Consider the following 13,460-nt stretch of genomic DNA (forward strand, 5'->3'; position numbering starts at 1 on the left):
TATATATATATACATATATATATATATATATATATATATATATATATATATATATATATATATATATATCCAGTCATCAGGATATATATGGATATATATATATATATATCCATATATATCCTGTGTAAAAAAAAAAAAAAAAAAAAAAAAATATAACAAACATATTTTATATATATATATCTATATATATATATATATATATATATATATATATATATATATGTATATATATAAATATATAAAATATGTATGTTTGTTAGATATATAATTATTTATTTTTTTTTTTTTACACATCAGGACTGGTCTCCTATATCCATCCACCCCCACTGATATTACTTCAGCCTGAGAATTCTTCCACAGAAACCTGCTCTCTCTTCTGCACAGATTCATCCCATCTCTTCAGTTATCTTACCCATCTTGGTACTCTGAATCCTGTGGTGAGGCAGTTGCTTTAAAATCATTCCACGAAGATTTTTCCACACAGCTCGCAGTAAGTGTTACTCTCTGTAAGTGCTACCCGCCTACTCTCTGGAGAGCCAGAAAACAACATCTGTCCAATCTGAAGAATGAACTATCAAACTTGTCTCCCTCCTCTAAAACCTAGTGGAACCTTGCCAAAATTTTCACCTTCTGCCTTTGTCCCCTTCAGGTATCTTCAGGATGCACGTGGTCCAGAATTTTCTGGACCAGAATCCAGTCCAGAATGATATTGGTCCAGAATGATATTTTCTACACCTGTTAAACCACCCCCGACCCACCCAAAAAATTTGCTTATGTATCCATCTTGTCCACCCTATGCATTCTCCCTTACCTCTCATCGTTAACTGCATCCCTTGTCTATCCGTCTCTGTCTATTTTCTCCCTCTGCCCTGCTATTGGAGTGTCCCCTTTCTGCAGCTGTTCCCTTTGTTATGTTGCGTCATGATACCACTGGAACAAACTTCAAGTTGCAAATTCCAGGATGGCAAACTGCCCAGCATGACCTTGGCCTAGAAACTGCTTTGGCAGAACCAACGCGCTGTATGGGGGCCACCATATTTGTTTCCATTGCATTGCGGGTATATTTGCCAAAATAGAAGGAAAAACAATTTTAATTTACTGATATTATCTTTGTAGACCAGAAACCAATAAAGACAACTCGGATAACAAACCGGAGATAAAAATGAGTTTGTGTTTAACGCATGCTGGAGGCGATAACGGAACCAAAAATAAGAAGAAGATACTCTCTATCCCAAAGTGTTTGGAAATCGTGTTGACTGTCACCACCTTGAGTAACTTCAACGAAAACAGTAGTTGTATATGTAATGTTGACACAATTGTGTGATTTAAATTTTAAAAATTATTCCTGTACATATTTTTCAGTTGTTTAGTTTTCTCTGGTTTTGTTCATTTCTAGGCTTTGCCTATTTCATATTACATATACTAGTGAGATACCCGTGCTATGCACGGGTGGGAGGCCAGAAGCAAATAGGCAATGCAGATATGGCGAATGCTAAAGCATGAAACCAATAAATTCCACATTCCTGGAGCACCTTCGGTCGCATGTCAGACATGGACAGCAAGTTCGTGAAGGACTTCCATGAAAAACGTACCCGTCCGCAAACAAACAGATACGTTCACGTATAGAAACATCGATCGTGGGACCGTGGCGAATCTGCATATGGCGATCCGCGAAGTTCACGTTCAGAAAGTAGAAACCATCACGGCATGTCGTCATTCACTTGAACTCGATATCTCTTTTTTAATTCCAAACAACATAATCTCCAATCACAAATTAATCACAAAATAAACTTTTAACAACATTGTTAATGTTTCCTTCATTGTAAAAACTACCAAATCAACAGTTAAAAGGATTTTGAGCCGATAGCTGTTACGGCCTTGGCAAGATCGATGGAGACCGATCTGTTAGCGTATTCACCGCCAAAATAGCGATGTGGAATTCTCTCATGTAGAGTTTAAAGTCACGTCATTTGAACTTTGGCCGAGGTCATTATTTAGTTTTAATGATGTTTATATACGAATGATGTTTATATACGAATGATGTTGAATGATGTTTATATTGGTTTTGGGTCATCCTTTCCGCATATCTCGTGGGATTGTAAGTTGGAGAGACGGCCGTGATGGCGGCGAGGGGGATGGAATTCTCTCAAGCAGGGATTCAACCCGTGTCCTTATAAAAGGTCTTCGTCCGAGGTCAGCGAGTCCTATCGGTGCAGCTGTGCAGCGATCGGTGCAGCCATTTGTGCGGCACTCGGGAAAACAACATCGTCACAATGAGAACATCGTCAGAATGAACGTTATGCGAACGCGAATGTTATGCGGGAGTCCAAACCTGAGAATTCTGGAGACTAAAGCTGAAATTTGGAAAACTAAATACCCTATTTTACTCCTGGAGATCCCAGGATTATCCACCCAAAATATAGTTGCGATCGGTTCAGCAGTTTTTACAGTACCTTCGAACGGACGGACAGACAGACAGACGGACGGACATTTGGTGAATTATAGTAAGATGGAGAGTTGCGGAAATGACCTCTATGGGCTAAGAATGTAAAGATTACAATCGTTATTTCCCTTAGTTCATATTTTAGCACAAGTGTGAGGTAAAATAAACCACAATAGGAATATGCTTCAATAAAATCAGATAGAAAGCACGTTGTCTCCCCTCCTATTGTTTGTGTCAAAACCGCATTTCACTAAAAACCCCTTTTATTGCTTTATCCCCTGTAAATCTGTCCTTTTGAAAGACAACCACCAAGCAAGGTGACAGTTCAGGTGCGCTCTTTCCAAGCCTCAAATATTTGGGACATACCAATAAGTTTAGGGGAGGGGATTCGACTTGAGTGGTTTGTCTCTTTGTTTTACTTCTATGCACTCCTCAACCGCTGGATGGAATGAGTTGAAAACAGATGGTTGTCAACAAGAGCTGCACGGGAAGGTTTTACGAGGTTAAAAAAAAAAGAGTTTCGGGGGTTCAGGGTGACAAAGGTCCCATTTCTTTTTTGGTAAATGTGTATCATATAGTGCCGCTACCATTGAGGGAAAGTATTACAAGTCATCCTGTCCGCAACTTGTGGAATAAATGGATGGACGGGTTCTTCGCCAGCAGCTCAAAAACGCATTCTTGTGTACAACGTGGAAGTGTTGTACAATTTTGCATTCCATACTGAGAACAGATAACATTTTGAGAAATCGTATGCATCACCAATCAAGCGATGTCCCACATCACCCTGTGTTTCTACAATTCCATTACTGAGATGTAGTGTTACGGATTCATCACTTCTGCCTTTGTTGATATTATATACGATGAGGACTTTTAGTTTCAGGTAATATTGTTGTTAAGATTTTTGTGTGAAATGGAGATGACTTTAGTAAAAGGTATAAAAAAAATGTTTGTGAAGGAAAAGGGTAAACGCGGCAAGGAAACTGGAAGAGGAGAGGAGGGGAGGAGGAGCTTGGCAGAGAGGAGGATTGGCAGGGAGAAGACTGCCATGAGACAGATACAGCCGTAAGTCGTGTCGGGGCTGCGAGTGGACTTTTTTGATAAAGGTCGCGAATGAGTTGAGGCTTCCCGGGAAAGGGATTGCCCGCAACATTGTCATATATTGCGAGTGCAATTAAACCTGCGTCTCAGGTTTTATCACCAAGTGTGAGTCATTGTTGGAGGGAGGCAGCACCTCCATTACAGGCCGATAGGCCATTTTGTTCTCGAAGAGGCTGTCAGCTTGGTGCATCTTGTTTTGTCATTGGGATTCCCTTATCGACCTCACCGTGTGGATTGCCATTGGTTTCCATATCGGCTCAATTCCCATATCGACCTGTCACCTCGCAACTCATCATCCACAGCCGCACCAATACCTGCCTGTCGTTTTGCCGTTCTGCACGATTTCGACCTTCACCGCATTGGGATTTGTGCACGGACTTTGGGGAATGTTACATTCCACTCACATTTGGCGTATCGTGAGTTCATTGCTTTGAGGGCATTGGGGAATGATGGTACCATCATATGTATAGTTCATTTGATGCAAGTGATATATTCATTGTACTTTCTGTAAGAATGTTATTATTATGTATGTGAGAGTTCTTAATACAATTACTTTTTTGTGGTTTTACCACAAACCACACCAAAACCATTGGTGTGCTTTTACCATGGTTTCTTAGAACACTCAAAATAACAAATCTTTCTGCCGCGTTCCCTCTCGAGACTCTGAGGTGCACCGTAACTGGGGTTTGGGGAGGAATACGTCACAGTAGCAAGAGGACCTTTTGCAGATTTTACTGGCACATTTGAAATATAACGAAATCAGCCACTTTTCACAGCATATATCATAAATGACTAGACAAATGAAGTGATATCCAAAATTACTTTGTGATTATTATAATTTAAAACATGCAGTTTCTTACAAACATATAAATGTGCAGTCATACATAACAAAGGGTCTGAAATAACTACATTTTTGTGCATTTCTCACTGGTGTGATGAAGGTCAGGTTTGATCACATGGGAGAAGTCTCATACCTGTCAGTCTACGATACACTTCCCTTCTTTAGATCTTGGTTTAAAAAAAATAAATCTCTGTGTTGATTGTTTATGATCATTATTTATGTCAGTAGTACTTTTAAGAGAGCTCACCAATTGAAAGCTTATTATCCATTATGACACGTTAGGCAAAACAGTTATAAATGCTTACCTTCTCATTCAGCAGAATCAGGCCAAGCAGGGGTCTGGACATGGACCACTGATTCCTGCAATCTTCAAACATGATGATGTTCAACACAGTCGACAACATCTGCACAAAGATAAAGAAAAGACCATTCTTACCCCACTTCCATGTGCACTTTGTCCAACTGATGACATACCATAAAGTATATTTATAATTAGTCTAGTAGGAAGACTAGGTCCCCCTGCACCCCCCGGAGATATACTTCTAATCAGTGTTTCTAGATTGGAAAAAATGTGTAGAAAATGACTAGCTATGGCCCCAAGCTGAAAAAATGTCCCACATACCATTTTTATGCAAATTACTGCTGCAAATTTTATGCAAAATTATGCAAATTTTATGCAAATTTTTGATGAGGAGTAGAGTTGAGGGGTCTTTGAGGGCTTCATCGAGGTGCTCTCGGTTGCAAGACTGGGTCATTCTGAGAAGCACAGCAGGGTCAGAGATCATGATGTTCTCCTCCTCAGTGAATCTCTCCATCAACAGCCTCTCCATTGCCTCACACACTGTTTTGAGGCAAAAGAGGGACTTTGCGTAGGCCTTTCCACTGAGAACACCTTTGAGAGATCCACTTGTTACTAGTTGTGCCTCAAAGAGAATCTCTGCATATCCAGAACCACGCATCTTGTGTCCAGTGAGCATCCCGATGTATTTCATGGATGTGTGGAAGGGTCCAATCGTTACTACATGACTAGCAAATTCATTTGGCCAGCGCCAGATGATGGGAAGGGCTTTCATGCAGACACCCAGATCAAATGTATTCAGGACCCATCTCTGACCCACCTCAGCAGTTGCTGCCTCGGAACGCTTCAGTAGCTCACGAACAACTGCGTTGTCTGTGATCGGTTGGTGGATAGGCGTGCAGTAGTCGACTGTTGATTTGCTGGGTGGGGGAGAACCAGTTGCAGAGGTGAAACCCCCTAGCCCAGGCACAGGCTGCAGGCCATTGCCATGCCATGCAGGCACCAGGCACAGACCGATCACAGACAACGCAGTTGTTCGTGAGCTACTGAAGCGTTCCGAGGCAGCAACTGCTGAGGTGGGTCAGAGATGGGTCCTGAATACATTTGATCTGGGTGTCTGCATGAAAGCCCTTCCCATCATCTGGCGCTGGCCAAATGAATTTGCTAGTCATGTAGTAACGATTGGACCCTTCCACACATCCATGAACTACATCGGGATGCTCACTGGACACAAGATGCGTGGTTCTGGATATGCAGAGATTCTCTTTGAGGCACAACTAGTAACAAGTGGATCTCTCAAAGGTGTTCTCAGTGGAAAGGCCTACGCAAAGTCCCTCTTTTGCCTCAAAACAGTGTGTGAGGCAATGGAGAGGCTGTTGATGGAGAGATTCACTGAGGAGGAGAACATCATGATCTCTGACCCTGCTGTGCTTCTCAGAATGACCCAGTCTTGCAACCGAGAGCACCTCGATGAAGCCCTCAAAGACCCCTCAACTCTACTCCTCATCAAAAATTTGCATAAAATTTGCATAATTTTGCATAAAATTTGCAGCAGTAATTTGCATAAAAATGGTATGTGGGACATTTTTTCAGCTTGGGGCCATAGCTAGTCATTTTCTACACATTTTTTCCAATCTAGAAACACTGATTAGAAGTATATCTCCGGGGGGTGCAGGGGGACCTAGTCTTCCTACTAGACTAAATGGCATCCATTAATCATCATCATTTTCATGATAGTGTACTATGGCCTTGGGTTTTGATACTTCAAAACAAGAGATCATTTGTATATGGTCACATGTGGCAAATGATAAACTGGTTTCGAAAGGTATGCTCAATTGGTTTCTAACTATCCGAGTACGATATCATCAGCTCTGAGGGGTGTTCAAAAAGGCCTCTGAATGAGATACTCACGAATGCATATATTATTTACAAATAGGCTATAAGCCTCAGTATACCTTTGTGGTGTGTCTTGGATTGTTGTGAGCATCTCGTTAGCACAACTTATTGAATGCTCAAAATGGCTTTTAAGGTATCACATAGTCACAACGTCTCACTGTGACAAAATTTATGCAGATGCCTTGTATTTTTCAAACACAGAATTAATGCATTGTTCATCTTTCAAAAGCTCGAGGTTCTCCAAAATATGAGATAACCCAAGGTGAGTTGAAGATAATTGCGCAACCGAGTTTCAAACAAGATGGTGCACCTGCCAAGGATTCAAATACCAGCAGACAATGACCACAAAATCTGAAAGAACAAGGTGACACTATGTGACAAATGTTGGAGAATCTCACTTGCAAGGCATGAAAATTTATATCATTGGAGTGTCAAGGCTTAGTGAATTATATTAAAGGAAAAAGCAGATCAGGATCACGACGTACCCGAGTTGAGCAACTCAGATTTTCAATGACATATTTACCTCTGCCACCAAAGGTGGATGGAGGTTATGTTTTCACCCCTGTCTGTCCGTTTGTGAACAAAATGTCTCAAAAAGTTGTGGACGGATTCGGCCGAAATTTGGTAGAGATGTAGCGTATGTGACACCGCCGAAATGATTAGATGTTGGTGAAGATCAGGATTTGGATCCGGCTACTAGAATTTTTTCAGTGATTCTTCACCATTGGGAGATAGGGCCAAACACAATACACAGCAGGATATCTCAAAAAGTTATGGATGGATTTGGACGAAACTTGTTGGACAGGTTGTGTGTGTGACAAGGAGGCATCGATTCAATTTTGGTGAAGATCTGGATCCGGAACCAGCGAGTAGAATTTTCAAAGTGATTCTTCACCATTGAGTGATATGGCCAACCAGGCGGCGGTATGCTCTCCACTGAGTGCTGTTCTAGTTTCATACAGTGTTGAGGTTTATGGAAGAGAACAGCCAGATAGCAGGTGGGTTAAAGGGGAAACATTGGGAAAATAATGCATGGATGCATTCTCCTCAACCTCAGCACAAGTTGAGGAGCTGCAAATAAAAAGGGGAACCAGGTCTTCAGTGTGTGTAGAAAGGCTGAGGTATAAATATGAGAGAGTATGAGCTGGGTGGTGGAAAGGAAACTTGAAGACCAAGGAAGAAAGACTTGGGAAGACTGTTCCTGATTCAAGGCATGAGGTAGATGAAAGGACAGGATTGCATTCAAAAATCAACATCCATAAATGCAATACTGTACAAGTCGGTTGCACTATCTTGAAGCAGAATTACACAATGATCTTGAAGATGCCTTGGATATCAACAGATGAATCAATTTGGGATGGTATTTATGGAGGAAGTTTGGAGGTTCAAGCAAGAAAAAGTAGAGAAGGGGAAGAAGAAAGGAGGGAATGTGGGAGAAGATATTTATTTATTTATTTATTACAATGATCTAAGGCTCATGGGGAAGCTTGTGCACTTATCACATGCAGTACAACCATATCAGTGGACATCAGTATACCTTTACATGAATTACAAAGACATTGGTGGACAATAGACAAATGGGACGACAGAAATAAAATTTTAACAAGAGTTCCCTCCATCATGAGCTAGATGTTCCAATGGAAATTGTAACAGGCCCTAAGAACACGAATAGGCTAACCCATGGGAGATATTTAAGCAAGTAGAGGGAAGAATAGAGTTCCATAGTGAACAAAAGTTTGGAAAGAGTCAAATATTTTGTCTTTTTACCTGTGACGTATTGCAGATCTACAAGAGCTCCGCTTGGTTGTTGTTGCTGTTGGGGTTTTTGTATAATATGGCTGCTATCTTGGTTTTCTGGTGGGCCTAAGACACCAGGCATGTAGGCCTCTGCTGATTATACACTGCTCGATGGGTTTGTTGCGTCAGATGTCGAATAAAAATTATTAGTAAGGTTCAACAAGCGTTACGCCTAGGTCCCCCGTCGGTGAAGTGATGTGAGTTGACAAAGTGGAAGACGCAGAAAACATGCTATGATATGATATTTCACTCACAAGGTTCAGACATACATGGAGGCGGCCATCTTGGATTTTGACGTGGTGACCCAATTTTCAATAGGGTTCTTCCTAATGCCTAGATACACCCAAACACCAGATTAGAAGTTGGTACTTTGCTTATTTTTCAAGATATTTCACTCACAAAGTTCAGACATATATATGGTGGTGGCCATCTTGGATTTTGACGTGGCGACCCAATTTACAATAGCGTTCTTCCTTATGCCGAGATACACCCACACACCAAATTAGAAGTTGGTACTTCGCTTATTTTTCAAGATATTTCGCTCACAAGGTTCAGACATATATATGGTGGCGGCCATCTTGGATTTTGACGTGGCGACCCAATTTTCAATAGCGTTCTTCCTTATGCCGAGATACACCTACACACCAAATTAGAAGTTGGTACTTCGCTTATTTTTCAAGATATTCATCTCACAATGTTCAGACATACATGGCGGCGGCCATCTTGGATTTTGACGTGGCGACCCAATTTTCAATAGCGTTCTTCCTTATGCCTAGATACACCCACACACCAGATTAGAAGTTGGTACTTCGCTTATTTTTCAAGATATTCATCTCACAAGGTTCAGACATACATGGCGGCGGCCATCTTGGATTTTGACGTGGCGGCCGAATTTTAAACAGCCTCCTTCCTTGTGCCTAGATACACCCACACGCCAGATTAGAAGTTGGTACTTCGCTTATTTTTCGTGATATTTCGCTCACAAGGTTCAGACATATATATGGTGGTGGCCATCTTGTATTTTGACGTGGCGACCCAATTTCCAATAGCGTTCTTCCTTATGCCGAGATACACCCACACACCAAATTAGACGTTGGTACTTCACTTATTTTTCAAGATATTCATCTCACAAGGTTCAGACATACATGGCATCAGACATACATGGCGGCGGCCATCTTGGATTTTGACGTGGGTTGCACCCACACACCAAATTTGAATGCGGTCCTTCGCTTACGCACGCACGCACGCAAACATGCACGCACACACGCACGCACGGACGGAGGGGAAAGCCATAGTCCCCCTTTCGCTACGCTGTGCGACGGGGGACAATAAAGGCAGTCAGCACGCACAGTACGCGCCAAAAAAAAATAGCATGATGTAATTTTTGAATGGCCCCTTATTGGGGATAAACAATCTGTGACCATGTGACGAATCAGCTTGTTCTGATATAACCGTGGTGGAGGCTGGCATGCATGACAGGTGTCGTTTCCCAATCGCGCTGGTCATCTTTTTAAGAGTGCTTTAAATGCACATTTTGCACTTGGCCCGTTACCGGATTTTGCCGCAGGTTGTGATCACAGTATGGTTATTCTTGTTGTGTACATGATAGATAGACTGTGCCTTGGGGCTTGATCATCTTGCAATCTAAATATCAGTTTAAAAAAAAAAGGAAAATAACGGCACAAAACATTGAATCATTTCACTGATTTAAATGGGGTTATACTTATTTATAGTAGAAATGTTGATAAATAATGAAAAAGTGTTCATCCTCGAAAAGGCATAAACAAACATAACAATATATATAAACATAACAATATATATATATATATATATATATATATATATATATATATATATATATATATATATAAATATATATATATATATATATATATATATATATATATATATATATATATATATATATATATATATATATATATATATATACAGTGGAACCTTGACTTACGAGTGCCCCAACTTACGAGTTTTTCGAGATACGAGCCGTCGCTCGGGCGGTTTATTGCTTTGAGATGCGAGCCGAGATTTGAGTTACGAGCTTTCGCCACCCGGTCACGTGGTTATCTTTCCGTGAAAGTACAGTATCTGTCGTATATCGCTGCATTTTTGTTTTCGCATGTTTCTTTATTTTGAGTTTACGCCGCCAGGTGGGTTCCGGTCACGTGGTTATCTTGACGTGCACGTACAGTATCTCTGTCGTATAGCGCTGCATTTTTGTTTTCGCATGGTTCTTTATTTTGAGTTTAAGCCGCCAGGTGGGTTCCGGTCACGTGGTTATCTTGACGTGCACGTACAGTATCTCTGTCGTATAGCGCTGCATTTTTGTTTTCGCATGTTTCTTTATTTTGAGTTTACGCCGCCAGGTGGGTTCCGGTCACGTGGTTATCTTGACGTGCACGTACAGTATCTCTGCCGTCAACTTGTTCAGAGTGCCGGCGATAGCTCGCCTTCTCTTTGTGGAAAACACGGTACTGAGAAGAAGAAGAGGATGATGTGCTTGGATATAAAACACGCAATCGTCGAAAAACATGAGCGAGGTGTGCGTGTTGTCGACTTGGTGAGGCGGATGTGAAGGCAGCTGAAGATTTTATTATAACTGAGAAGAAGAGGAGGATGATGTGCTTGGATATAAAACACGCAATCGTCGAAAAACATGAGCGAGGTGTGCGTGTTGTCGATTTGGTGAGGCGGATGTGAAGGCAGCTGAAGATTTTATTATAACTGAGAAGAAGAAGAGGATGATGTGCTTGGATATAAAACACGCAATCGTCGAAAAACATGAGCGAGGTGTGCGTGTTGTCGACTTGGTGAGGCGGATGTGAAGGCAGCTGAAGATTTTATTATAACTTTTGCCGAACTGATAGAAGCCGAACGATACATCCCCCAGCAAATCTTCAACTGTGACGAGACAGGGCTCTTCTGGAAAAAGATGCCGAGGAGGACGTATATAACGGCAGAGGAGAAGAGCAAGCCAGGCCACAACTTGTTCAGAGTGCCGGCGATAGCTCGCCTTCTCTTTGTGGAAAACACGGTGAGATCCTTAACATCCAACAACTAATGGGACGCAAACGGGGCGCCCAGTTTAGCGGTACACACATTGATGAATCACCCTGCCTGTGATTCACCCATGACAGGTTATAGCTGGGTCGGGATTCAAACCCAGGCTGGACAGTTTAGACTTTAGAGTCAAGTGTGCGTACCTCCAGTCCAGGCCATCCTGCCAACTTGTATGCTGCATACAGGTGAAATATAAAGCGCGAGATATTTTTATATATACTGTATATTTAAAAAAAAATTGGTGTGGTTTTTGGCGGGCTGGAACGGATTAATAGCATTTCAATGGGGAAATTTGATTTGAGATACGAGCAATTTGAGTTACGAGCTCGGTCACAGAACGAATTAAACTCGTAAGTCAAGGTTCCACTGTATATATATATATATATATATATATATATATATATATATATATATATATATATATATATATATATATATATATATATATATATATATATATATATATATATATATATATATATATATATATATAACAATATATAACAATATATATATATATAACAATATCTATCTATCTATCTATCTATCTATCTATATATATATATATACAGACTTGACATTTAATATGGAATTTTTTTTTTTCTTGACTTGGGTTTACTTTCTGAACTCAGTATATCAATCTGGTGAGTTTATTTTACCCTTCGGTGATGTCTTTGTTGAAACAACCATGTCACTGATTGTCTTTCCCAGCAAGAAGTCAATAACAGGATTATATCACAGGTGGCGTGACAAAATGTAAGGACAGGTACATTTGACGATTGGCTTCACAATCGGGTATATAAGGGTTGTTGCGTTCCGTATTAGTGGAAAACAACTGCTGCACGTCTACAAAAGTTATTGCGGCTTCCTCTGGAGATGGTCCGTCAACTTGACAATGCTGTTTGTCATGGAGTGGTGGCTTTACGAAATTCTGGCATGAAACAGCGTGCTATTGCTCGGCAGTATGGCATCACTCAAGGTCAGGTGTCAAAGATCCTGAAAAGAAATGCTCAGAGGGGTGTCCCTACTCCAATACCGAGGCCAGGACGTCCATGCAGAACCACAAGGAGAGATGATCACCAGCTGCACCGGTTAGTCTGCAATGGCCGTACCAAGTCAGCTAATCGGCTTAGGGCTGAGTGGCAGCAACTGACAAATGTGCCTGTATCCAGAAGGCTAGTCAACCAACGACTGGTTCAAGCAGGCTATCGTGCCAGGCGTCCCCTGAGAAAGCCACGCCTGACCAGACAACACAGCCAGCGCCGATTGCAGTGGGCCAGAGAGCATCATCAATGGCAGCCAGGACACTGGTGTTGTGGAAATCATTCAAGACCACAACTTTAGTCCATCTGTTGGTTTAATTCCATTAAGACCTTTGACATCATTCTGCAAATACAGGGATGCAATAGAAATAAGGTTTGGCATCACATAGGTCAATCCATAATATAGTTCAATGAAAGCAAGCGTAATATTCTATGCGGTACGTACCGTTAGCGAGTCTACTAGTCAATGTAACATGTCACAGGAGAAGTCGCCCAGAGCAACGGTTGCATCGGGTCTTATAGCCGCGCCCCCCTAGCGGTGTCAGCGAGCAGCGAGCATCACCTGGGTTCAGCATTAATACGATTTCACTACATTCTCCCCACCGTTAGAATTACACTGCCGTGCGGCTAGAATCGAGCGAGGCGTCAGCATTAACAGGGTGCGGAATCATGGTATCAGTCGGCCCAACCGTACCGGTCCGGACGGCGAATTTCCCTGCCAGCACGTGTCCGAAATTCCCTGGGTACGGCATCACGTAACCCAGAGACCCCGGCGTCGGAGTAGCTGCCGGAGTCAGGTGACGAAGGGGGTACCGCCAAGCCTTCAGGCAAGGGTGGCTGTGGCGAAGGGAGGGCCGGCAGACGTTCAGTGACGGAAGTGTCGGAAGAGTCCATAGTCTCATAGATTGGCTCGTCCGATTCCTTATAAGGGTCGGTGACGCCGCATGGGGCAAGATGGCGTACGGA

The 13,460-nt window shown here is 41.9% G+C and overlaps 1 protein-coding gene across 3 annotated transcripts in view; it reads right to left on the reverse strand.

Annotated features, from left to right (window-relative positions):
* LOC137420927 (exportin-7) overlaps positions 1–13,460 on the reverse strand; it is a 319,100-nt gene that overhangs the window by 13,285 nt on the left and 292,355 nt on the right. For 2 of the 3 annotated variants that reach the window (XM_068106440.2, XM_078772184.1), the window contains one exon: positions 4,688–4,786. The exons of the other annotated variant lie outside the window; for it this stretch is intronic. In XM_068106440.2, coding sequence (XP_067962541.1) covers positions 4,688–4,786 — 99 coding nt within the window. Of the gene's footprint in view, positions 1–4,687; positions 4,787–13,460 lie in introns of those variants that run through there. 3 annotated transcript variants of the gene reach the window in all.

Source organism: Myxine glutinosa, chromosome 2 (assembly GCF_964187855.1).
Source record: "Myxine glutinosa chromosome 2, kmMyxGlut1.1, whole genome shotgun sequence".
NCBI lineage: Eukaryota > Metazoa > Chordata > Myxini > Myxiniformes > Myxinidae > Myxine > Myxine glutinosa.